Source organism: Camarhynchus parvulus, chromosome 11 (assembly GCF_901933205.1).
Source record: "Camarhynchus parvulus chromosome 11, STF_HiC, whole genome shotgun sequence".
Classification (NCBI taxonomy): domain Eukaryota; kingdom Metazoa; phylum Chordata; class Aves; order Passeriformes; family Thraupidae; genus Camarhynchus; species Camarhynchus parvulus.
In genome coordinates this window covers 19,098,993-19,126,164 of record NC_044581.1, presented here as the reverse complement: position 1 = coordinate 19,126,164, position 27,172 = coordinate 19,098,993, and the positions used below count along the sequence as shown (strand labels likewise).

The following is a 27,172-nucleotide window of genomic DNA, read 5'->3' as shown; positions in this document are numbered from 1 at the left end:
GGGTCCTCGCGGCCCGGTGAAGTCACTCTTTGTGGCGGCTCCAAGATGGCGCCGGTGCTGGCGGAGAAGAAGCTGCTGGGGCCGGACGGGCCCGGCGGGGCCGAGCTGCCCGGCGAGGAGGACGAGGGGCAGAACCTCTGGTGAGCGCCCGCGGCCGCCCGGGGCCTGCACGGCCGGATGAGCCCGAGCTCCGCTGGGCTGAAGCGGAGCGCGGGCTCTCGGCCGGTCGGGGCCGCGCTTGGGTCCCGCGGGCGGCGGCGGGGCCCGGGGGCAGCGCCGGGGGACCCGGGCGTGCGTGATGGGAACCCCGCGGGCCCAGGGACGGGAGTACGGGGGTGACGCAGAGCGGGGCAGCGGGGCCCGGGATCCGGGACCGCGGCTCTGCGGGACGTCCGCGGGGCCGGCTCCGGCAAAGGCGATCTCCTGTGTTTTCGGCTTTTATTTCTAAAGAACGCTTTAAAAAATGCCTATCGTGGCAGAAGGACAGATATCGAATACAGCAATCGATTGTGATGAAAGCTAGTTGAAAAGTAATGTTCTGCAGTATTGCGGCCTCTTGCAAGGGAGGAGAACTTTAAATGTCCCTGCCCGTGGTTTAGAAATCATAAAAGCTCTTCTGTAGAAGGTGGCACACTTGTGGTGCTTCAGAGTGCAGTTGGCCTGTGGCTGTGACAGCCCTGCTCGTCCCCAGCCCGCATGTGCCGGCTGAGGGTGCGGATGTGCTGAGCTCATGGTGCTGTCACAGCCGGCTCGCTCCGTGCCGCGGGGTAACGCGGCCGCTCTGCTGCTTCCCCAGGTCCTCCATCCTCAGCGAAGTCTCCACACGGTCCAGATCTAAATTGCCATCGGGCAAGAATATTCTTGTTTTCGGTAAGTAACACGCACAACCAGTTGGGTGTTGGTTTGTTGCTTTTTTATCTGTAGAAACAAAGTGTATTTCAAACACCGATTGGTGCAAACTGGCACATGGGGTCGTTACAGTTGGGTTATGTAATTTGATTTATGGTCTTGTCTTGTGCTTATAGATCTGCTTTCTCTTTGATTGCCACTGTTAGATTTATAGCCTATTTTAAGTAATAATGGAGAATAAGATAGTTCTTCATTCTTATTGTTCTGGTATCAGCCACTGGATTTAGCTGAAATCCTTGAAGGAGAACAGCAAATAACTGTGATTCAGAAGCGTACAAGGATGCTTCTCATTAATTAAGCAATTTGTGAAAAAATCTTTTTTGTGAAGTCAAGTGAATTCTGAAGGTGTCTTTTTTTCCTCTACAAACTTACTGGCAGGTGATGATGGTTCAGGCAAAACCACACTCATGGCTAAAATACAGGGAGCAGAGCATGGCAAGAAAGGAAGAGGACTGGAATACTTGTATCTGAATATTCATGATGAAGACAGAGATGGTAAGTTTGTTTCAAATGCAATCTCTTTAATTAAGTTGCTGCCATGCTGTTTTAATAATTGCGGTTTGATGAGTGTGTTCTGGGCTACGCCCCAGTAGCTGGTTCAGCTGGTGGTGCTGGGAGTTTTGAAGCTGTGTCCATTTTTGTGGAGGGAAAGTCCATGTCTGTTCTCCCTCCTGCCTGGGGCAGGGCAGCTCTGGGGATCCCTTCTGGGCTGGGGGAAATCCCTTTGCTGGTGGTGACTTTGTAGCAGCCGCAGTGGCATTGCTGTGGCTACTGTGTGACTGGAGAAAGGGAGGGATACATCCCTGAAAATTTCATGCTCGGTGTGGATTTCTGGGCACAGGGTGTTTCTCAGGGGCTGTGTGTGGAATTTTGGTCAGCTAACAGATGTTTTGACTGAGTGAAGAACAGAACTTAAAGTCAGAATAAGCATTTACTTTTCTCAAGCTGGAGCCGATCTCTTTGCTCTTTGCCCCTTGTTTTTGTTGCTGCTGCTGATCTCTTGTCTCTCTACTGTATGGAGGGAGATTATGCCAAGAGACCATTTAAAAGCAGGCCTCATGATCAGATAACTCATATTTTTGAGAAGGCTGGGGAAGGTTGGGAACAGGAGGAGATGGGGAGTGAGTTTGTTATCTTTGCTCCTAAATGTGCTTCTGCTGATCTCATTTTGGGCAAGCTGCTAGACCTCCTTGGGTTGGATTGTCTTTAAAAATGGGGAATGTAAATCTTCCTATTCATGACTTCCTTCAGAGCTCAGAAGAGGGAAGCAGTGGTGGTGGTTCATCCCTGTTCCTGGGAACAAGTAGGAAGATCCTATAATGGTATTTTGAAACTGGAGATGCACTGAAGGCTTGCAGGAGTGATTAAGTGCCATGTGTGAGTGGTTGTTATGGAGATTGGGCCTGCACTCACGTGGCAGGAAGCTCCCTTTGGGTACCAGGTTAGGCACAATGAAAGGATGAGTACATTGCCATATCTTCCAGGGGCCTCCTTGCAGTTCCTAAAAATCTTTTGGGCTGTAATTTTAAGTGCTTCTTCAGGTTCTGGCTGTAAGTGCTTTTCCACCATGCAAAATCTGCTTTAGTTCTGCATAAACACTTCAGGGTGGAAAAAGCCCCTATGATTAGGAGGGCTGAGACAGCCTGTGTCATCAGGCCGCTTGCAGCTTCAAAGGAGATGCTATTACAAGCAGCAAAATGTTTGCTGTGCTATTTTTCCTGGTGTTATCTATCAAACCTCAAGTGTATTCCTACACTGGAAATATTTTGGGGCTATTCCTGAGTGGCTGAAAGTGATAAGTATTTGAAGTGATTAGGAGAGGCCTGTCATAAGAACTCAGGCAGCACTAACAGGAAAAAAAGAGATCTTTTTGACTGACTACAGGCTCAGCTGGCCAATTCAGGTCTTCATGCACCCTCTAATGGGTGTGTTAGGAGCTAATAATACGTGCCTTTTTCCTTTCTGTCTCATTAGTGTCATCCACAAGCAAAATAAATAGCAAAGTGGGTCAGGACCTCCCAGCAGGCAGAGATAACGCTCTTTCTTCTCTGGGACAGGTTTGGATTTGGTTTTTAAACTATCTGTGTGCTTCAGATGAGTATATGCTCATATCCAGATTGGGGAACAAAGGCTTTATAATTGACCCACAGTTCTGGGAGCCATAAAGAGCCTCAGAGTACGCATTCAGGAGCTCAGGAGCAGATGAGTGGTTCTGAGGGTCTCTGCTTTTTATTAGACTCCAACCTAGCCAAGACCAGATCACAAGGATTTCCAGGGGTTCCAGGTCAACACTGGTAACTGAAACTCTGCAGTGGAGTGAGATGATCTCAGCTTCTTTCCCAGATGATGGAAGATTTATTTGCTCTCTTAGTCTTTTTTGTCTTAATTTCAGATAAGTTTACTCTGTCCAGGAGAAATATTTTCCTCATAATGCTGAGTCATTCATTATCTACTTCCCACTTCCCCTTGGAAACCTTAAGGAAAATCTGTGTTGTTTCCTATGCCGTGGTCTCCCCTCCCCATTCCTCTTCAAGGGATGTTTGAACCTGGCTGCTCCTACATCTAAAGTAGAATGTTTCTGGGTTGCTGGATGCAATCTTAGTTTACCGTTACTTTCCTCCTTAAGATCAGCTCAGCAATTAAATTGTTCTTTTCGGTTTGTAGGAAAGTCCAGAGGTACCTCTGCCTTGCAGGGCCCCTGTGGCTCACAGAGGTGCCCACGGACTGTGTGGTTTTCCATGTCCCCTGCTGGTTTCTTGGCAGCTGGAGGCACATGGGCACTGTGCTCTGTCCAGCTGCTCCATCTCTGCCTGGTGTCACTGCTCAGTGTGACCTGTGGGCTTTGGTTCCCAGGGCTCAGGATACTTAGATTCCAAGTCTGCTACTGAATCTCTGTCTGAAAAGTCTCTTTCCTTTAAAATAAAAAGGTATCTAAAAAGATATCTTTTTATTTTAGAGTTATATTTTATCACTATCCCAAATGCTGCCTAGGCCAAGGCATTTGCTCAAGAAGAGGTTTGGAGAGACCTGAGAAGCAATCCTGGGAGAGAGAGGATTCTCCTAAATCCCCAGCTACATTATCCTTAGAGCATATGGCTGCTCCTGCATACATGACACCGTAGTTCATCTGGATGAAAGCATTTATAGCACTGCCTGCAAACTTAGCTTTGAACATTTACTGATCCTGGAGCTCAGGCCCCAGAGTCCTCCATTAGTGGAATTTCTCAGGGAGTGTGGCAAATTTCAGTTTTTTGCCTGTCTTTATGATGAACAGATGGTTTGTGTCTCTACTGGTTACTCTGCTTTTGAGGACTGAGAATCTGAATTCATAGGGGGTAGAAGAGAAGCTGTGCACAATTTTCCTAAAGGATCTGTGTTTCTAGAGTAGCTTTCAGAGGCCCTTGCAGGGCAGAGTTACAGTGGGGATGTAGAGCAGAACAGGGAGCCAGACTGCATGGCCTGCTCTGTGCTCTGTGTGTCAGCTGGAGCACCACAGGGACATTTCTCACCTGCCAGGCTACAGATGCACCTCACCTGTGCCCAGTGTGCAGGGAAGAGGAGCCATTCTGGGGTTGCATTCTTGCTTGTAACAAAACAAAGCAGTCTTGGGTTTTGCCTCAGGTTTGGACTGGCTTCAGCCATATCATATACATATTCCAGCTGAACTGGTTGTTCCAGATTGAACCAAGTCTTGCTGCTGCACTAGTTTCTAATGAGAAAAATTTTTTTTTTTTGGTCAACATCTTTAAAATAGTTTTCTTGAAAGTTTTCTCCTTTTTTGCTTCTCTTCACAGCTTGAGCAAGGGATATGTAATTGCCACTGATATCTTTTGAGTAGATGCAGATGTAGTTGCAGTTCACAGAATCAACCATGTGCAATAAAATTAATCACAGCTGGAAAATCTTTTTCAGGACTAAAGGGACAATGGAATATTGACAGGATTTAGAGATGTGATTTTAGCAGCTTTTGTAATAGCCTGTGATAAGTTGCTCCTGCTTTTCCAACAGGACCTGGTAATTGTTTGCTCTGTTTTTGTATGTTGTGTCATGGCCAGTAAGAAGGGCCCAGTTAACATTCATAACTAAGTACGGGCTTGATGTGGTGCTGACAAAGCTGAATTTACCTTGCCAAATTATGAGCACCCAGTGCTGTATTTTTATGTTTTATGTTTTAGCAAATGTGAATCACAAGACATTCCTCTGTCCTGTTGGAAAGGAGCAAAACCTTTTCTTTACATACAATGTTACATTTTTTTTGCTAGAGTACATTTTAATGTGAGTGCAAGGCTTCCAGGCTTCCCAGGCTTCCTTCACTACCTGTGAGTGGTAGTTCCCACCTGTATTTTAGTTCCAGTCTGCATTCCACATGTTAAGCAAAAATTAAATCCTTAAGGGGAACAAAGGTGCATAGCAAACAAAACAATTTTAACCTTAGATATTGGCTTTAAAACAAGACTTAGAAGCAGTGAATTTGGATATTATTAATTTTTCTAACTCGCCAAGGTGTGAAAGTCTTTTCTGCAGAGTATTCCCCACAGGAGAATCCATCAGTGCTGTGGAAACTTGTAAACTTGCATAAAGTATGGATAGATTTGCATTAGGTTTTCAAAACTTCCATTCATGCTCCAAGGAGACAGTTGTACATACACACAGTCCCTGTCTATTAATAACTGTTAGCTCATAGAAAGCTCACGGGGTTTTTATTTACTGGGAGGCTGCTGCTTTAGGGCATGTACACAGGATGTTTCTAGGATGCAGAGAGTCCTGCACAGATATTTCGTTTGTGCATTTCTGAGCTCCACAGGGCTTACCCTCACTGATCACTGTAGAGTGAATCGAGGGGTGCAGCTGGCAGTGAGAGGAGCTGTAAGTTCACAGCATTGCTGTTGGCCTGTTTGTGTGATGGCTGATGTTGGAATGTTTTAGGACAGCCCAACAGAACTTACAACAAATGCTAAACATAGACTGCCATATACAGCACCTCGATGAGATGTCTGAACTGGGCTGCTCAGTAATTTTGTGCAAGGCCTGATTAAACAGGTAGGATGTATATATCTGTCATCTTTTCTTCCTCCAGATTTCTTAGCCAAGCTTTTGCCTTTTTCTGCAGTCAGGAGGGGTGGATTCCTTCCCAGAATAAAGTTATGATAGCCATAGTGACTGGATTGATTTTGCGAAGCTGAAAGATTCAGGACATGGAAGTACAGCGAGGCAGGGTAATTATGAAGCTCGGTAGCTGCTTTGAAAATCTGGATTCTGCAGTGGCTGGTTTGCAGATCTCTGTTTCAGAAGTGACATATTGTGTATGTAGTGCAAGAGAGACTCACTGATCCCTCTGGATAGCTATAGTAAAATAGGGAATACTTAGGGAGGGGTACTAGGAAGAATCTGGAAGATAGAAACAATTAAGTTGTTCCTCTTCAGCAGGAAGTTCTGAGGATAATGTTCCCTCTCTCCTTCTCTCTTTCTTTTTTCTATATTTTTTTAAATTTGGAAGAATTGGTTGTTCATGCTGATACACCATTTCTGGAGGAGACTTCTTTTTCAGTTCTTATACTCCTGCCAAGAGTTCAGTTTTGGGGTAAAATGCCAGCTGTCTGACCCAGCTGATCCCCCTCTACTCTGCCTTGCATTCCAAAGAAGCATCCTGCCACTATCAAAAACACTTGTGGAAGAAACACAAAAGCTGCAATACCAGGTCATTTCCCAGTGCTCCTTTGGTCAGGAGCCTGCAGAAGGAGCTGGTATTAAGTCAGTGTGAGTTAAGAGCAGGGGGCACAACCTTGTTGGGAAGGTGGGGAGTTCATCCTGTTTTTGCTCCTCCCACTCCTGTGCTAGAAACTTAAGCTGCTTATTGCTGGTATCTTGTTTGCAGCTTATTTCAGCTGGGAAGTTTCTTGAGTGTGTGAAACCAGCTTATGTGTCTGGGAGACACCGAGGGCAGCGTTCATCCCGTGCTGGGCTGGGGCAGGGCCACCCCTTCAGGCCTTCCTTACACATCCCCTGTGTTCTGGATTCACTGGGCTTGTTTCTAATGCAGGAATGTTGTGCAGCCATTAAAAACTGTCCTGACAGCTGTCTTGAGTAAAAGCTCAAGAACAGAAATTATTTTTTACGGAAAATGTTCTGAACCCAGAAATGAGAGCATTTCTGACTTATCTAGGCATTTACACAGGAACCTGTCTTATAAATAAGCAGGCAAATAATGAGCTGGGTCTGCTCCTTCCACTGAACACTGATGCTGTCACCTGGTCATTCCCAGCCTGGCAAAGCAAGCCCTGGCATCTGCTGGCTTCCAACTGTGCCTTTTCCTTTCAGATCACACTCGCTGCAACGTCTGGATCCTGGACGGAGACTTGTACCACAAAGGGCTGCTGAAGTTCGCCGTTTCTGCTGAATCCCTGCAAGACACCGTCGTGGTCTTTGTTGCAGATATGTCTAGACCTTGGACTGTTATGGAGTCTTTACAGAAATGGGCCAGTGTCTTGCAAGAACACATTGATAAGATGAAAATTCCTCCAGAAGAGATGAGGCACATGGAGCAGAAGTGTAAGTCTTTGTGCATCCATACATTGCTGTTGGTTTTTTAATTAGCTCTCACAACATTTGATGGATTTCTTTGGGTCAGTGTTTTGAGAATGGGTTGAATAAAAATTGCTCTTAAGTTGTGATTGCAACACTAATTCAAATATACTGTGTTAGGCTTTAAAACAACTCTTCCAGTTTTGCTATGCTGACAAAACATCAGGTGAATTATTGGTCTAGATCCTGGGCAGTAATGAGATTTTGATAATTTGATTTTTAAAAAGGGCAATTTAAAAAAATAACTCAGTAAAATGACAGATTCAGATTTCAAAAGATGGTGACAAGATTCAGTGATGAAGTGAGCTGTCTGCTTTACTGTGATGTCTCAGCCAGGTCCCATTCCCATACTGTGCTTATCTTACAGAAAGTCTCTCTGCCCTTGTTTTCTGGTGACTCAGAACTGGTTCTGGTTTCTGTGAACCTGGTGCAGCTAATTGTGTCTCACTAGAGTCATTCCTACCCTGTGGCTTTAGGAATGTTGTATAAATTAACCTTCTTTCCTGGCATATCCATGGCAGGATGGAATCTAGCACTGGCAGGCAATCATTGTTGCAGTATTGGATCCTGCAGCACTTTCCTAAAGTAGCGTTGAATGTTTCTTGAGATTTTTTTTTCTCTGTTTTCATATTTAATTACTCCAAAATAAATTTCTTTAGTGGAAAAGACCTTAGTAACTTCCAGTCCTTTCAGATGAAGTAGATTCAGACTGACCCTTTGTGCTTGCTGCTTTTGCTCCTGGTGACTCTGCTGGAGTGTGGAACCCTTGCAAATATGGTCTGGCAGGTTCCTGAGCTACCACAGGGAGCAGTGTGATCTGTTTGGCCTGTGACCACTCAGGTGTATTTGCATAGCTGATAATCCTTTCTGAATGTTAAATATTATGTTCCCAGAAGCCTTGTGCCTACAGCATACCAGCTGCAGTTTATACTTAATGATTGAAACCACCCGGGTTTGATCATCAGGTTACATTTAAACAAAAAGTAAAATATGAGAGTTTTTAGGGGAAAAAAAGGTCTGTCAGAGATTTTTTGGAGTGGGAAATGGAAAGGCAGTTCTAGTATCAAAATCCAACCCAATTTGCACGTTTGTGAGACACTACAAATGTTATGGTAATCCAAATAAAGAGTGAGTTTGTGCACTTAAATTTTCCTTTTGGAAAGAGAAGCTTTTCAGCCTTCCCTTCAGAGTGCACTCTGTGAAGGAGCTATAGCAAAGCTTGAGTACCCTGTCTGAGGAACTTAGAAGGCTTTCCAATAGTGGTATCTTAGAGAATTCTAAAGTATCCTAGAAACTCCTGGTTTGTTCTGAGCTCTCCTGGAGTCAAGGGAAGAGGAGATGGGGGAGGGGCTGAGTTCCCCCCTGCCTGGCTCCAGTGCCATCCCCTGGCTCAGCTGTGGCACACAGGGCCTTGACGTCTTCAAATTTCCATCTCGTGTTCTCAGGCCTTGTGCTGGACCCTTGTGTTGTCACCTGGACACATCTCTGGCTTCTTGCAGACTGTCCCCAGGGCCAGCTCTGTGCTCAGAACTTTGGCCACCATGTCCTGTAATTCTCTTAGCAGCCCCTCCTGAGGAAAGGCCCATTGTAGCTGTGTCAGGGTAATGCACTGGCCAGGGTACCGCACACGTGCCTGGTGACTGCCTTGGCACGGCTGCCCATCCTGAAGCTACACAGCAAAGCTCTCCTTACTGAAATCCTGCTGCCTGTGCCTCCTGGGGTAGGCTGCCACTTAGAAAATGAAGTCACTGGCTTACAACAGCCCAAATGTTAAAAACCAGGATAATAAAGTTCACATGAGGGCAGTTGAAACATAGAAATGGAGTGCAGAGTGATGGGATGTGCCATATTTAAGCCCCTGCAGCATAAGACCACCTGCCTTCTCCAGCAGAGTATTCCCTTACTCCTGCTCCTCCATCCCAAGCTGAATGTCCACAGTGCTTTCCCTGGCTGTCACACTCAGCACCAGGAGCCCTGGGGAAACACTGCCCAGTCCTGCCCCGCTGGCATCCACTGGAAGTGCTGCAAGGTTGTTCCTTCTCCATTGCTAAGGTCCTGAGAGTTTCCAGAGATGCCTTTGTTAGCTCACCCTTGTCAGTGCAGCTGGACTTTGGACTGCTTGTCTCTGCTGCCAGGGTTTGGGAGGCCTTTCTGCACCCAGCCCTTGCTCCTGTGTTTGCTGGTTGAGATTCTGATTCTTGGCTTGCCTGGCTGGGTGAGAAACTTCCCTTTGGAGTTAAAGAGCTTCCAGAGTGGGCAGCAGGACACACATGGAGGCCACAGGCTGCCTTCTTGGGAATGTACCCAGAGCATTGCCTGCCTGCACTCACTCCATCACCGAGCTCCTCTGGGGGTTCCTTGCTAATAGCTTGGCTAAGGTGGAGTCAGGTACATAATGTCAACTATGTCCATTTAATTCAGGCTCAGTTGTGATAATTCATTCTTTGAATAACACATATTTGAATAATTATTTCAGGGATATCGCCTCCCTTTTTAAGACAGCAGAGCAGATAAGGTGGCTGTCAGCAGTCAAGAACTGCAGAAAGGAGGTGTACTGGTAAAATGGCAATTACACCAATGACCTCTGGGGTGTTTGAAGCTAAAGAATTGAAACAAAATAAGATATTTTTGCAAACTGTGTACTGTCCCATTCAAGCTGAATTAGTTTTGGATTGTCTGCCTTTTTGTTTTCTGATTTGACATAGAGCTGAAAGATTTCTTAAGCTTAAAGATTTTTAAAAAATAGTTTATCCAGGTATCTTTTGTCTAGGAATTCTTTTCACAAGACTAAAATTTTTAATCATCAGTAAAGATAGGGCACAAAAAAAGCTAAAAGTGATTGTGAAACTTTGAAGAGTGTAAATATGGAATGATTGTTTCAGAAAAATATTCTTCATTTTTCTCATTTTGCTGTTCAGGGCCTTTGGGATTTATCCGTTAAGTTGTAGCATTCGCCTGCATTTCCACATTGCGGTTTAAGAGCACTCCAAGCCTGAGCAGATTCCTGTTGCTGGAACAACCAAACCTAATAATTGTGGATTGCTGTCTCAGTGGTGCTTCTAGTCCATGCATGTCCTGAGTGATGCAGCAGTTTTTGGTGGAGTTACCGTGCAGTGCCTTGTGTGAGCAACAGCAGCAAAACAGTTTGCTGGAACTTGGCTTTCATTTGCTGTGTTCAGTGCAAAACTCTAAAGAGCCACAAGTTTGGTAGATAAATGAGCACTCTGTAGTGGAGGTGGGATTTCAATGGCACATCATCTCCTGGTGAGAATTTTATTAACATAATAGGCCATTCTGAGTACTCAACCTTAGTGATGGGTGGCAGAATTTCACAGATTTCCAGAGGAACTGTTGCTTTTCTGGCTTCCTATTTTATGTGCATCATCTTAGGGGTATTTCCTGTTGAAAAACCTTAAACTGAAGTCATTTTCACTATTTCTTAATAAAGAAAATGGTTGTTTTCCATACCATATAGAAGATGATTCCTCAGTTAGAACTATGGGGAGGAGCTAATATTCATAGCTCATTAGAAAAAAAGGAAAAATAAAGGATTTTATGAGCTGTATGGACACATAATTTTATATCCATTAAAAGCCTGAGAATAGAGCTCAAATGAGACATAGCTGTGGGAGGTAAGAAAAAGTATGAAATTGCTGTGTGTCAAAGAAAGTTTTAACTGCAGTGAGCTACTTTATTACTTTGTGAGAGTGCAGTTTGTTCATCGGGGCATCTGACAGTGCCTGGGGTTCAGGTTCACTGGGACTAGATTCTTAGGACTAGATTCAGAAGGGAGTGGGGTTCAGTGGAGGCCTGGAGCAGTGTTGAAGAGCCTGTTGCTCAGGAGCTCCCACTTGTTCCTGACTTCAGGTGGTGTCTGTGTGCTCAGGGTGCTGTAGTCAGACGTTCTTGCTCTGGCTGGTACCTTCTGTTAACTCGGCAGTTGTTTGTTCAGAGCTGCCCCTGTTGGGCCCAGTGCTGTGTCCCATTGCTCCATGTCTGGCAGGGGTTAATGCCAGGCCAGGTGCATCCCTGGGAATCCACACAGAGCTCAGCTCCACAGGAAGGGTGTGGAGAGGTGTTCTCCCTCCGTGTGTGAGGCGTGGCCTTGGTGCTGCTGCTGGCTCCTGCTGACTCCTGGGCCGGGAGCTGTGGCTCTCTGGGATTATGCCCTTCGTTCCCATTCAGCAGAAATTCATGAGGATGAAACCATCAGACTTCTGAAATTTCCATGTTGCATTTGCTCTTACTTACATTTCTAAAATTCTTAGAGCATCTTGTGTTTTCTCATGTTGTTGACTGTTACTCTCTTCAGGAGAGGCCTTTTTTCCCCAAGTATGAAGGGGTTTATGCTCAGTAAAGAAAATATTGTGTTGCTTTGATATGAACAAAACCGAGGAAAGAACTCCTGTCTGATTATAGTGCTGTGGTAAATTGAGAGCTGTATTGTCAAATAGTCTTTTCTGTGTGATTAAGTCAGAGAGACTCATCTGAACTGCTCTAATACACTTGGCCTCAAAAGTAAATAGTAATGGGAAAGCTAATAAAGGAAAGTGGCACTTCAAAAAACTTCTTTTCTAGTTAAATGATTTTGGTGAGATAATAAACACATGGAATGTGCAGAATGTATGATGGAATTTTGATTTACTGTAGCTGACTAAGAAACAGTCCTGGAGACCGCATCCTGGAGCACTGCTGTTTCTTCTCCACAAGAAGGCACTCTCTCCCCATGTTAAAAGAAGCTGCATTTCATTTTCATTTGTTTGTATTTCCTTGCACCCTGGCATATATTGAATTGGTGATTGGAAGTCTTATGGTCTGTATTTAGTTTGGGGTTTTTAGGCTTTTCTCTGGAATGGAGTTCTCTTCCACAAGAATCACACAATTTTGTATTTCAGCTAAGCATTGTAGATTGTGCAGCTTTAAACAGAAGAGTTTTCTGATTTGTTCTTCCTTCCACACACCCATGCCATTGCAGGAATGGTTCCTGTTTTGAAAAGGTACCATGGCTTCTTTTTGCAAGGCTTGTATAAGAAGCTTCCCTGAGGTTTTACCACTTCCTAAGCTCAAGAGGCTCATGGCAGTTCCTTCCCTGGTACAGGGGTGTTCTGAGCAGCCTCTCTGTCTGACCGGCCTGGAGACTGGTGGCTTTTCTAAGAAGTTTTCCTGACTGCCCCTACAGTCACTCTGCTCCCACTGTTTCTAAAATGAAGGAGCCCTGGTGGGAGCAGATTATGGAGTTCACTTGGCTCTTTTGTGAGGGTTCCTTATGGCTGAGTGAGGAGGAGGAGAGCCCAGGGCCTCGGGGCAGTGAGTGCCTGGAGCAGCCACATCCAGGACACAGATTTAGCTGGTCTGTGGCTTTGGTCTTGAATAAAAGACATTAAAGTGTAGATTGCAGCCCACATTTGATAAAGGATGTATGGGTTCACAGAGCATTTCCAAAATGGCCTTAATACTATTGCCATAAATACTATTGCAATAAAATTAAAATACTAATACATAAAAAGCATTGAGTTTACTCTGGACCCCACTGTAGTTTTCCAGAATGCAGCTGAGTCTCTTCAGGTAGCCTGCAGATGCTCTTTATTCTGTGTTTATGCACATAGGTTTTATATTTCTAGCACTGGATGCCTGCAACAGAAATATAGAGTAATAGGAACTAAAGTAATTGTTCGTAAGGAAAAGTGGCTGTTTCAGGTTGTTGTTTTCTGTGTACATTTATATTTTCACCATGCTTTCTTCCACAATAGGTACAAATTGCAGGGTATAGGTTGTGTTGCTAAACCACATTTATGTTTTCTGTTGTCAACTGCCCTATAATGAAAGGTTCAGGAATATGCATTTTTGCAAATAATTGTGATTATTTATAATGACTCCAGATCCCACTTGATTTAGCTTCCTGTAAGTTTTGGTGGAGGAGTATTATGCTGTTGGAATAACTTGCATTCAGTTCTCATGTAGTATAAAAATTAAAAAAAAAAACAACTTGAGATTTCTAGTTAGTTGTGGATTAATTATGGTTTAAAAAGAGCTAGTTCCTTTGTTGCAGCCTAAGAATCTCTCTCTTTTAATAGTTATAAAGGAGTTTCAGGAGTATGTAGAACCTGAAGAGGGTTACCAAGGATCGCCACAGAGGAGAGGCCCCTCGTCCGGCCAGGAGGATGAACACGTTTCCCTTCCCCTCGGAGACAACGTGCTGACTCACAACCTGGGCATTCCCGTGCTCGTGGTGTGCACTAAAGTGAGCCCCTGCTTCTCTTTGCTGCTGTGCTGGCTTTCATTGCTTCTCTGTTAGAGGCATGCTTTCTGCAGACAGGCTGAATGAATTCTGGATTAACAGTGGAGGGATTTGTTCTACAAGTGAGCTTGAATTATGGATTAACAGTAGAGGGATTTGTTCTACAAGTGAGCTTCTGCCATCGACATCAATTTTTACTTTGATGGAATAGTAATAACTTTATCAATTATATGTTAATTACTTTAGTGTTTGATTTATCAGTGCTATTTTAGAACCAGAGACTCAAAGTAAATGTGATGGGACTGTGTAAGAGTAAGGGAGGTGTTTTAAGATGTGCTGGGGTTAAATGCCTGGGTTTTTCTGGTTTGTTTTCCTGCCTCTCCCAGTGTGATGCAGTGAGTGTCCTGGAGAAGGAGCACGACTACAGGGAAGAACACTTTGACTTCATTCAGTCACACATCCGCAGATTCTGCTTACAGTGTATCCTTTTCTGTGCTGAGGAGATTGCCTCTAATCTGGAGGCAGTAAGAGATGCTTTCATGTTGAATTGCACAGAACATTCGTCCAAGAAATTGCTCTGCAAGATCGCTTGGTGTTTAGTTATTGGTTAGGGTATATGCTACACATACCCAACCTTAGGTAAGTATGTATATAGTTTGTTTTTTTAAAATGTTGACAGATGTATGAAATACTTTATAGTTTTTAAGTTGTGCATGGGACTTAGACCTTTTGTTCTTTTATAAAGGGTTTGCCTTACATTTTGTGAAGTGTTCTTTCTTGGTTTTCCCCTCAGAAATTGCAATTTCCATGTAAGCCTGAGATCTGCTTCCATGTAAGCCTGGGAGGATGGATAATTTCTGTGTATGTCACTGAAAAGTGCCACGAGCCTTGCCCTGTTATATCCCCTTCACCCCTGTATACTAAATGTCTCTAGTTTTGCCTAGTTAGTAGCTATAAATCTATTCATTCCTGTTTTGAAATTCTTATTGTAATTTAGAAACTGTATATTACCTAATTTTCCTTAACCAGAAGCCCAGATGGGGCTGCCTTGATTTATACATCAGTTAAGGAGGAGAAGAACCTTGACCTGTTGTATAAGTACATTGTACATAAAACCTACGGTTTCCAGTTTACCACACCTGCCTTAGTGGTAGAGAAGGATGCAGTTTTTATGTGAGTCACTGGACAAGCAGCATTGTGCCAGGGGGGTTTATTTAGCACTGCACTGCATGTAACATGGATATAAAAGTAAATTAAATGGTATGTTGGTCAAAAACTTAGTATGCAAGTCTTGTGGAATCCCAAATTTAAACAGCAACTTAGTGCATATTACTTGACTCAGACTATACCACTCCCGTTTTTGTATCCTTGGAATTTAGCTGAGTAATAGGGCTAATCTGTAAGAAAATTGCCTTATTTAAGTAGAGGGCAGTAAATAAATGTTCTCTGTAGAAGCTGTAGAAAAAGTAAAGCTTTATTCTCTTTACAGACCTGCTGGTTGGGACAATGAGAAGAAAATTGCCATTTTACATGAAAACTTCACAACAGTAAAACCAGAAGATGCATATGAGGACTTCATTGTAAAACCTCCTGTAAGAAAGGTAAAAAGGGGTTACTTCTTTCTGTATCCCAACAGATAAGTAGAGTTTGCTCAAATGGCTGCTAAGGACTATTAATAATGAGGAACTCCAAATACAAATGTAACTCTTTTCTTTAATCTAAATATGTGAAATGTCAGGCTTTCATTTATTAGTTATTTAAAATACTGCAAGCAAACCCAGAAACCATTCACCTTATTGAATGAAAGGCAGTCCAGGAATAGCTGTTTTTACATTTATCATTTTTGCATGCATGGGGCAGAAACACACCCATAAAATGGAAAATTCTTTTGTAGGACATTTCCATTTGTCCTCACATGGCTTTGAGGTTGCCATGCAAAGGCAAAGCAAGATCATCTCAGCTCACTGAAGAGATGCAGATGAGATCAATATCCAAAGTTAAAAAGAGGAATGTGGCTACTTACCAAGTGCTTATCTCTGTAGGACAGTGCTGGCATCACTGTTCATCTACTCCAATATTTTTTATTTTACAGTATTTTTTAATGGCAACTTCTTTAATGGTACTATTATTTTAAGTGTGAAAGAACAGTTTAAAAAAAAGTGAACAGTAGTCTTAAAGATTTGCCTCTCTCTCTTCCCTTTTGATCACCAAAGCATAAAAACCAGTTACAGTAATTCCAGTTTTTACTTATAACAACAAAATGTCTTGTTCAACAGTTAGTCCATGATAAAGAGCTGGCAGCAGAAGATGAGCAAGTATTTCTTATGAAGCAGCAGGTAAGAATGGAAGAATGAAAATAAGTTCTTGCTATGTAAGATTTCACTTTAATTTCTCCCTTGTTATTGCCTTATTTTTTCATTCCTAATTTAAATCACCAGGTAGCTGTTTCTCAGCTTTGCAAATTCAGATGTAATTGTGAAGTAAGACTTTATTCTAACAAATGCAAGTAGGAAATTCAGTCACTTAACTTGGCAAGTTGAAGGGAAGATATGCTGAAAACAGAAAGAATGTTCATGTCAAAGGAGAAGAGGAAGAAGAGACTTTGTATTTCACCACACAGTTGTATTGATCTGTGAAATAGAAATACTTTTAAAACCTAACAACTGGGCATTGCAGTTTCCTTACAGCCAGAGGTTTGAAAGACTTTATTGTGTCAAATTTGGCTATGCTGTAACTTGTTATTTTCTTTATTACTCTATAGTTTAAAAAATATAGCAATACATCCCTATCCAGGATTATAAATGTCCTGGAGGTTACAGACTGGGGTGTCTGTGATTTTGGCTTTGAGTTCTGGGCTGGCTGTGTGAAACAAAGGCCCAAAGCTTATTTACTCCTTGCAGTCAGTCCTCTAGAGGCAGAGTGGGGAAGTATGGAAATATCAAAGAGGAATCCTGTAAATATCAGGAAAAAGATCAAGTAAATTTATGGTTACTCAGCTTCACTGTATTTTATTCCTCTGTATTCTTTGAAATATATTTAATATGCTAATGTGTTGTTTTTGCAGTCATTCCTTGCCAAACAGCCAGCAACGCCTACAAGAGCATCAGTAAGTAGATCCAAGGAAAAGAGTAGGAGGTGTTTTGTTTCCTTGAAGGGAAAAAGGGAATGATTCTAACCTGCAGAGATCCATTTTTTATATTTAAGTGTAACCTACATAATCTCTGCAAACTGCAGAAAGGAAATAAATAATGAGGCAATATTTTAAAATGTTGCTTATGAATTCACTGTGGAAACATTGGATTATTGAACTGAAAATTTCCTGCTGTGATTCAGCCTTTCCTGTAATAGTGGCACATTTTCCAAAATAACTGATTTTTTGGGTGCTTGTTTGTTTTCTTTCTCCATTGTGATCATTACAGTGTCAGTAGAAAGGCTGAAAAAGTATGTGATGTTAAACTTGCTTAATGTAACTAATGCTTTGAAATTCTTTTCTGATGTGTGTGATTTGGACTTTTTAAGGAATCTCCTGCAAGAGGCCCTGCAGGATCCCCAAGGACTCAAGGCAGAGCTGGTCCCACCAATGTACCCAGTGCCTCACCAATCACATCAGTTAAGAAACCAGATCCAAATATTAAAAGTATGAATGAGCCTTTTACTGTTCTATCATGTGTTGTTTCCCTTAACGTGAATCCTCTTCTGTAGAAAGATTTGGGTACTTATTCACTAATTGTATAGCTAGTTTAATAACAGAAATGCATTTATGACATAACTTTGGATTGTTTTTTTTTCTTTTCTGGTCATTTGTGTGACTTGGAATAGAGTTCTGTTACTGCCAAGCAATCAGACAGAGGTCGAATGCATCCTAATTTCCTTAAATTGCCTCAATACATTTCTTATGAATCAAGTGGATTATTAGGGTGGAGACTGCTCTAAACTATGAACAGTTTTATACTTCATATCACTTATTCTGGAATCCACAGCAAACCCTGTTCCACTAAGCCCTCTCTGGAATGTCATTTGCTGTAGCAGATGGAGTCACTTGGAAATGAGATCTTTCCCTGACATTCAGCTCCATGGCATTGAGGGGCTTCTTTACCCTCTGGGCATTAAGAAGGTCGGCAGGGCCAGTGTTGTTTTTTGTTGTGCACTGTAGGGCCATGCCTCACTTCCAGAGGGTAAAATGCCCTTCTGGATCCTGTCTCATTGCTGAATTGCCAAGTTTTGATTTGTTAAAAGCAGTGTGGCATGAAAGGCTGTACTGGGACATCTGTGCAAGTTGTTAATGGGCTTATTAGTCTTTGAATTTCGTGTCTGTATCTTGCTCTTGGCTTTTACATTTATTAAAAGCTTTAAAATGTACAAATATTTAGATTAAAATTTCATTACACCCCCCCATCATTCCAGAAAAGCAGGAATGTGCATTCAGCCATCTCTGCCTATGCCAAGGTATGCAAAGGACTGGGGTATTCAAACTGAACAAAGGGCAGATTTTCTCAGAGCTGAGGTTTATTTCCTTGATTGGCAAGAGATTTGTATCTATGTGAAAATAGGTTATAATTTACCAGCTCTCAGTGTGCTGTATAATCAGTATTTGGGTTTTTTTTTGTCTTTAGATAATGCTGCAAGTGAAGGTGTCTTGGCTAGTTTCTTTAACAGTCTCTTGAGCAAAAAGACTGGCTCTCCTGGAAGTCCTGGTGCTGGAGGAGTGCAAAGCACAGCCAAGAAATCAGGTAATTGTTTTTAATAGTTGATTTGGCTCGTTGGTCCCTGGGTGTGTCTCTTACAGTGGTCAGCAAAGTGACAGACCTTGACAGATGACAGTACAAAATGTCTTTAAAAGAAGAACTAAACTACTGCTGCATCACAACTCCAGGGCTTCTGTTAAATTCTGTTAATTTTTAGTGAAGTTGCACTGCTGGGATTTCAGTGACATTTGAGTCTTGATCCTATGCTGAAAGTGCTGATTTATTTTTCAACTTCAGAATTCCTTCCTTTCTTTTCCTGATGCTTCACTGTTGCAAAGGAGATGCAGTTCTTTGGGTTTGGGCTGGAGTTAGCAGTGAAACTATTGAAAAATCTCCCCAGAGTTCAAGCTGAAATGAATCACTGCTTGTGACAGCTTGAAGTTGTTCACTCGTTAATTATTTAGAATTTTATTGCAATCCAGCACAGCTGGTAACACTGACAAATGGGTGCCTTCTGTGTGTGTGCTGTGACTGCACTGTGGGAGATCCTTGCTGATAAATAATGCAGCAGTTCAATGAAAATGAAAGAAACCTGTCAGAGTGGTTGGTACCTACCCAGACTTGGTGGTGCAAAATACATTGTCCACCTGACAGGTGGAATTCACTGCTTTGATTCTTTGACTGTTTCTGTTCAATACTGGCATTCCCATCACACTGAATGTTCAGGAGCTTTCCTTCCAGAATTCTTTTACTATTAAATTACTGATAGATACACTCCTTCTGATCCCAAGCTTGTGCCATCTTGTGGGTGTTAATGGTGATGCCAACCCCACAGTTCCTCAAACCCACAGCTGAGAGGGGAAAGTAAGGCTTTCTGAACTGGAAATGAGAAATATCTGCTCCCAGCCACACTGATGGTTCTGTCAGTCAGAGAGCCAAGGCAGTTGCAGTCTGGGTATTTTTAAATTTCTTTTTAACTGGGAAGATTTATATATACATTTTATGTTCTAAAAGTTCAAAAATTCCAGGATTGGACTTACAGCAAGTCAGGTGTGATTTTTTGTGGGTTTTGTTTCAGCATGGTGAATCTTGTAATTTTGTCTTTATTAAATTTAATTATGATGAAGATAACAAAAGGGGTTTATATTATATATTATTTCCATAATAATGTTGTTTCTATGTTATAAAAACACTGAACTAATTCTTTCATAATCCAGAATGCCCTCTTCAATTAAACACTGGAAGATGTCCCCTGCTTCATCAAATGCAGCCTCATGTTTTACTCACAAAGTCAAAATAAACTTTATAAAAATAGAACTGGAATTATTTTTAGGTGTTATTTCTTCCATGCTTTCTACCTGAAGCAAAGTCTGTTGGAAAGTACCTGGCTAGGGATTAAAAATCAAACTCAGAAATAAAAGCTGTAATGTCACCTTTCCAGGAAGCCTATTCCAGTATTAATTTTTCAGTCACATTTTTCCTTTGCCCAGTCTTTCTGAATCTCAGTACTCTTGGTCTTGTTTGGGTGGCAGTGGAGCTCAGTGCAGCCTCTTTGTGTTTGCAGCAGTGTTTGGGTTTGAAAGCTGTTCCCCTTTGCCTGTGACTTGTGTGTGGGCTGCAAGAACAGATTTGTGTGCAGGCCATGCTGTCTGGCTGTGACAGTTCTGTCCCCCTGGCACTCTGCTCACCCCCGTTTGCTTTGTGCTCAGAAACAGCTGGGGATGGCAGACAAGGCCCTGCCTGCCCTGAGAGGGCATGAGCTGATCTGTGCTAGAGATGTGCTCTGTTCTCATCTCTCAGGGGGCCACGGCGTTGAGTTCATCTCTGTGGCACTGAGCAGGACCTTCTATAACAGTTCAGCCAGTTTCATACATTTTATGCCTCCTGGAAGGAGGATTTCTAGTCTGTATCAAATTCAGTGTCTCAAAAGCTTGTGTGTTTGCTTAATCATTGTTTTCCATTCTATCATCATGCATTGCTTTGGTAATTTATGTAAATAACTTTTTCCCCAATCCTGTCTTTCCAAATCGATTGTTGTCTCTTCAGGCACACTTTCCTACATATCTGCTCTCTTCAATAGCAGGACACAGTAGATTGCTGAATAAAAGTACTGACCAGTGCTATGGATAATTAATGGGTAATTTTATTAATTAAAATCCATTCATTTTCTCTGAAATATCAAGGACTTTTTTTTAAAGTTCATTTCTGTGAAGGTGATGTGAGATATGATATCGACCCCTTCTGCACAGGACCTGTTATCCTTTCATAGAAATGTGGGTGGCTTGGCAGAACTTGTCAGGACAGACCCTGCTGGTTTTGGGCTTGTAGGCTGTTCTAAGCATCTAAAACATAACTGCATTTTCTGGGAAAACTGCTAAACTAGTCTGTAATGGACTGTACTCTATGAGTCTTCTAGAATATTCTATGCCTTCCAGGACTTTCAAAGATAACAAGCTTTTTTACTTTTTTTTTCCCTTGTGTCAGCATTAACTTCTAATTGGAATAGATAATTTCTGTCCTGAAACATGTAGACACAGCAATCATACATCCTTCCTTAACTTTGATTTTGACAGACTAAATTAGACAGGTTCTGGTCTCCTGCTAGAGGCTGAGCTCTGTTTTCCCCACTAGTTTCTTCATCATTCACACACAATGATCAGAATATTGTACTGAGCTCTGCAGATCTCCCTCACTGTAGTGCCTGCTGCAGCAGTTCTCTTTCTAGGGTGGAAGTGCTTCTCCTGAATGATCTCAAGGTTGGCTTTTCTTGGCTACATTGAGCTGGCAGCTCCTATTCCTTTCCTGGCTTTGGGAACAGAACAGTTGGCTTTCACTCCCAGGAGAAGGTGCCTGTTCTTGTCACCTGCTGTGCTCACACCTTGTGTGAACCAGTGTAAGATTAAACTGTGCTGAGAAGGTAAGGGCTCCTCATGCTGCTCCCTCTTGTTGGGTTTGTGAGGTACCTGGTCCTGGTGAGAGCAGAAGAGATGACCTGTTCCTTTGTGGAAGAGTTGAGCAGAACATCAGAACATCTTGGGGAAAGCATTATTTCCAGCAGCATCCTCTGTGCAAGTAAATGTGCTAAAATTATCTTTGTAAGCATTTCAAATGTCTAAACTGTTTAAAGAGCCTGAGGTTTTCAGAAGGTTGATGACAAAAATATTTAGCATTAAAGAGCCCATCTGTTTCTCTCATAGCTAGGAGTAGCCTGAGGTTGAAATGTTGAGACTCTGTCCCAGCATGAGTGACAATGTGGGTCTCAACAATACTGGTCAGCCTCATTGATGGATTGGTTTCTATTGTGACAGTTCTTACCTGAGAAAAATCTGTCTTCTGGGCAGTGTCATGTCCATTTTTCCTGCTATGCTATGCTACTTGTTTGCCTTTGTTTCTGGACTCTTTGATGTCTAGACCGTGATATTTCAAAAAACTTCAATTGGTTATTTCTGTGGTGGATTGTTTCTCTACATATGAACTTCTATAGTCACACAGTTATTTCATTTATATTCAGAAGAAGATCCTTGCAAATTCTAAGGCTGCCTTCCCTCTCTATTCCTGTACAGAGGATAAAGAACTCGGGTTCCCTGCTCTCACTCTGTTCTAGCAAGGGGAATTGTACAGACCTGAGGGCATGTAATTGTCCAGAGCACATCTCACTGAATGAGGCCTTCACTCCTTGAAATTTATAGGGAAACTGAAAGCAAGTGTCACTGTCATTCATAATTGAGGGGAAACTCTTATTTTCTTAAAAACTGCTCCTTGTATTTCTTCTCCTTTGGAAGGTGCTCCCTGTGGTAGGAAAGAGGAGTATGTTCCTCTGCATTGGGAGAGTTTTTCCTGCCCACATGAGGTATTTGCAGGACACTGCTTGGGGTTATTTTGGAGCCCTAAGGAGCCAGTTCATCCAGCATAAAAAACAAAGTCATGGTTTTTCTTTAGATCTGCTCTTGTTTAAGTGAGGATTTTGTGTGGCCTTTATTGTTTTAGGGTTTAGGGTTTTTAAACTCCCAGGTGCCATTAATCTACACATGAAGTGTTTTGTATTTTAAGTTCTGTTGCAGTGCATTAATTAATGTACTAACGCCTTAATTTTGCTTAAATACTCCTACTTTGAGTAGATACCGTGTACAGTGCTGTGGCTTATAAAACCTTTCTAGTGATTAAAGGTAACCTTTTAACTTGGTTGTGTCTTTGTACTTTGGAAAAAAACACTTGAATCTCTACCAGTCAAATCTTACCTTCTTAATGTTTTCAGCATGTACCCTGGAAAAAATCCACCTAATATTTCACACACATTTGAGCTGGAAAACAGATGCTTGTTAAATTCTTTGGCTATGTAAGGGAGCTGTACATGGTTATATAATCTACTTTTTGTCTAAAAAAATAGCTTTTTAATCTTAAATGGTTGTGTGCTCCATGCATTAGGATATATTGTTCCAATTTTGGTGATGAATTTGTCTGTGGGTTTATAATTTTCAGGAACACTGAAGTAAGCTGATGGTTCAATTAGAGAATTGTTAAAAAGTTTTGAGTCTAATATAGAAACGTAAGATATGCCTTCCCATTAAATACCTCAGTGTGTCTGGTTCCAATTGAAGAAGTGCTTTGAAGTGCCTACTTGGAGATATTACATGGGTATGCAATTCCTGTCCCCTTTTGAAGGGAAGCGTTGTCTGCAGATATCAGAGTTCTTCCTGTTACTTATTTCATATTCAAATGCGATGGGTTTTCTTTTTTAGCAAGTGTCCTACATACCTTGTGCTTAAAAGTTGGGTTTAAATAAAGTCCTTGCTATCAATGCCTATAGTAGAATTGTGTATGGTTGATTTTTATGGAAGATTCTAAATATACTTATTTTTAAATGTTAGTTGCTATAAACATATCACTGGTAGTGTTGTGCTTTTTCCTGCTGTGTAGTTCAGCTTTTCATCTCTTTAAAGTGAATCAAACTTGGGTATCAGTCTTTACACAAAAAATACCCTGCATTGTGCCAGGCTCTGTGGCCTTGGGAAAGTGGCAAAATAATGAGAAATAAATAATATATTGTCATCTAAAGGTGATTTATTCAACACTTGTGCTTCTTGGTTAAAACATTTCATTGAAACTCAATTGCTTTGTGTTCTTTTTCTCTCCAGGACAAAAGACAGTTTTGGCAAATGCTCAGGAGGAGCTGGACAGGATCACTCGCAAGCCTGACCCCATGGTAACAACAAACTCTCCTCCAACAGAGAACGAGGCTTGATGGGCAGAACAATGCAGATGTAAATGACCAAATAACTATGTATAGTGATCTGATAAGACCAGGAATTTTCTGCTATGGCAGATGCTATCAGTTTCTCGGGGCAGGGGAAATGAGCTTACTACATCATTGCCTTGTCCCAGTAAAAAGTGCACATTCAGGAAGTTTGCATATAAAATCCCTCTGTATAAGATAACCATTTAGAGTTTATATAGGGCAATTCTTTTGGTTTGGAGGTAAAGCAGGTGCAGCTGCATTTCCTGTTGTGAAGAGCACAGAGAAGCAAAATGGAGAATTCTCTTAAAAGTACTACTGACTGCACACGAGGCAAGGAAGAGAACTGAAACCCTCTTTCAGAGTTTCTGGAATTGGCTACTTGTATGTTTGCAATGCGTTATATTCTTGGAGTGGTGGTGGTGGAACAGCATTAACTGGGGGAAAGAAGCCAAGGTGGGGAATGGAGCCCTAAAAGGGGAAACGGATTGGGACAGCGAGAAACCGGAATGTTGGATTGACTGGAGAGGAGCAATGTTGTCAAATCCTGTGTTTCACAGGGGGTAAATAGTCACTGTTTTTAAAAGACTACTTTACATTGGAGAATTCCAGGCCAAACACTAAGAACCATGGGAATTTATTCTTGTTATAAATCTTGTTTTAGTTTTTAAAGAAGTCTTAAGAGTGTGGATGCCCTTTCTGGTGTAGCTGACAAAGGGAGAAACTAAACTTGTTTAGCTCCAAGTGCCTGGCACAGTATGTGATGTGTCTTTAGAAGGTGCTTGAACTTATTGTGCACTGTAGTACAAACAGTCACTGTTTGGTTTTATTTGAAAAACAGTAGTTTGGCAATTTGTATTTAATTTTAAATCCTGTTTTCTGATAGCTTCTGCCTTTTTTATGCCAAGAGGCTGGCCTATGAAGAATGGTGGGTGACAGATCATTTTCCCATAATGAAATGTGCTACAGAACACTCTCAGTATTTTTCTTTCTTACTTTTTTGTAACTAAATATTAGCTTCCAAGCTAAAATGGATTCCTGCCTTACACCTATGGAGGTTTTTAAAAAAAACTTTCAAGGCCCTAGTTCCAACCACATCTGCTGCAGGTGCAGCTAACTCCAATTCTGAAGGTAACCTAAAAAGTATGAATGTGTACACAATGGACATCCTGAAGAAGTTGTTTTGTGTTTTCTTTCATGTAGCATTTCATTTGAAAAGATGGGTTGTGGTTGTCCCCGTTGCTCTAAGGGAGCCCTGTCCATGGTCACATAAACCCTCATTCTGTACAAACAAACACAGCTGCAGTGGTTACTGAAATGGCACTTTGATTTTATACACAGTATGCTTGTTTTACATGGACACACTACCAGAAATTAAAAATACCAAGCATATTCTGTGCTCTTAATGCTGAAGGGAAAAACCACAATTTGAATTATACAGAGTTTACTTTTTATTAATATGAACTTGTTGTACTAAATCTGATGTCTGGATATAACTTCCCTAATATATATTGTTACTTTAAGATACAGAATTAGACTGACCACTAACACAGTGCTGAGTGTTAACCTCAACTCCTATGTTACAGCAAGAAGCTGTTCGTGTGAGTCTGTCTGGACATCTATAAAGCTAAGAGTATTTACTTGCCTCTTTGACAAACATTATCATGAGTATGTTACTTGTGCCAGTTTTTTTGTTGAAAATACTCTATTTTTGGTTTTGGTTTTTGTTTTTTTTTTTTTTTTTACTTTTTTAAGAAATGGTATGACCTGAAGTTATACAGTTGTCTAGATAACAGTTAGACTAAGACTGTGGCTGGCTGATGGTGATGTGGATGCACTTTCTGGTGTAATGGGTGCCAGTTGCAAGTTACCACACCAGAAGTAATTACACACTGTCCTTCTGACATTGAGAAGTGAGATTGGAGACTAAACCATCAACAATTGGACAAGAAAACTAAAGTGTGTGATTGTAATGGCATAGTTTGAAAACCTCAGTCTGAAACTGCCTTTTTTTGTCATCTAACCTGATAAGCACTTTTCTAGCAATATGGCTAAAACTTACAATGGAAGTATTTTCCATATGTATAAAAATGTTGAGTATACTAAAACTGATCAAAACTGTTACTGTGTCATAACTTACCAGCTTTGAAGAAAGACAAAACAGGGACAGATTTCCAGTTTCTAATTGCAAGTGAATGCTCCTAGTTTACTGAAGAGAGGTGTAAGTAATGTAGCATCCTGTGGGTGCCAAAGTCTGCTGGCTTTGGTGAGCTGCACAGTTGTTATTCTGGTGTCTTCAAGCATTGGAACCAAAGGCCAAATGCAAACAGCCTTTACATTTTCAAGTGAAACTTCATTTTATTTGCAGATACACTTGTATGGTAGACTGTTTAAACTATTATATGCCTATATTTATATGCATTATAGTGACTGCATCTACTGTTCATGTTTAAACTAAGAAAACAAAAAATGAAAGCATTCAACTTGAAGCAAATAGAAAACTTTAAAGATTGGCCCTCCATAAAAATGCTGTGGTTATGCTGCTTGATTTTAAGTTTGCACTTTTTTTATTGGCATTAAAAAAAAAAAACAACTGTTTAAACTGAACAGAATTTCGTATTTTATTTAATTTAACTACGTTGAAAGTGACTGCTCTGTACATCGTGAACTTAACAATATACATGCTGTAAATGAAAGTTCACTGTCCTGTATACTAAGTTTATTGGTTTTTCTTCCAACTTACAATTAGGACTGCAAATGTATGAAACAAACCTTAGTCCACTTGTATGGCTTTAACCAGGTGCAGTATGCAGTCATGTGGAACCTTGCTTTCTAGTGCTGGCAAAATGAGGACGTCTTTAATTACTGGCTTCAATAAACATGAATCCAGACTGCTTTCTGCTGTGCTTTTGTCTGGGAGATGCCCTCCTGGCACTGTTTGTGTGGGAGCAGGGTGTGGGTAAGCTCTGTGAGCAGGAGGAGCCGGTTGGCTGGGAGCTGCGTCCCTGGGTTAGTGACAGCTGCCAGTGCCAGTCCTCTGGAGCTGGGAGCAGTGTCCTGTGCCAGTGGAGCAGAGCTGTGCTTGGGACAGCTCACAGCACAACTGCTTTGGTCCAAAATAATGTATTTCATTGGGCTGGGGGGACAGCTGTGTGCTTCACCAGCTTCAGATGTATTTTGTGGAATACTGTTCCCAAGCACAGCACTGATCCTGAATTAGCACGATTCAAAACCAGGCTTATGGGAAGTTTAAGGAGTGAATTGCTGGAGTGTTGAAAATCCCTCTTGTCTGCCAATAGTCAACTGTTCTCACTTGGCTGGGTGTAAGAAGAGCTTCCCAGTAAGCACAGAAGGAGTGGGCATTTAATTAGGATTCTGCTGCTTGTTTTCATCGTTTGTTTCATTTCATATCAATTGGATGCCTCTGTTCCCCTGCACAGATTGAAGCTCTAAGTATGAATGTTTCTTGAGTCACCCTGCCTCTGAAATATAAATCAGCTAAGCTTTGGCTTTCTGGAATATAAT

The 27,172-nt window shown here is 41.8% G+C and overlaps 1 protein-coding gene across 1 annotated transcript; it reads left to right on the top strand.

Annotated features, from left to right (window-relative positions):
• Positions 1-26,543, top strand: DYNC1LI2 (dynein cytoplasmic 1 light intermediate chain 2). Its single transcript, XM_030955895.1, has 13 exons — positions 1-140; positions 797-870; positions 1,288-1,404; positions 7,228-7,458; positions 13,566-13,732; positions 14,116-14,209; positions 14,767-14,902; positions 15,219-15,330; positions 16,006-16,065; positions 16,794-16,835; positions 17,249-17,366; positions 18,343-18,459; positions 23,550-26,543. The coding sequence occupies exons 1-13, from the start codon at positions 46-48 to the stop codon at positions 23,654-23,656; spliced, it is 1,470 nt and encodes a 489-aa protein (XP_030811755.1). The 5' UTR covers positions 1-45; the 3' UTR covers positions 23,657-26,543.
• Positions 26,544-27,172: the final 629 nt, after the last annotated feature.

Bases quoted from the DNA above. Each gene is read 5' to 3' on its own strand.
- DYNC1LI2 (XM_030955895.1), top strand. From the start codon at position 46: ATGGCGCCGGTGCTGGCGGAGAAGAAGCTGCTGGGGCCGGACGGGCCC. The intron at 141-796 runs GTGAGCGCCCGC...CTGCTTCCCCAG, and splicing joins GACGAGGGGCAGAACCTCTG to GTCCTCCATCCTCAGCGAAG. The intron at 17,367-18,342 runs GTATGAATGAGC...TTTTGTCTTTAG, and splicing joins ACCAGATCCAAATATTAAAA to ATAATGCTGCAAGTGAAGGT.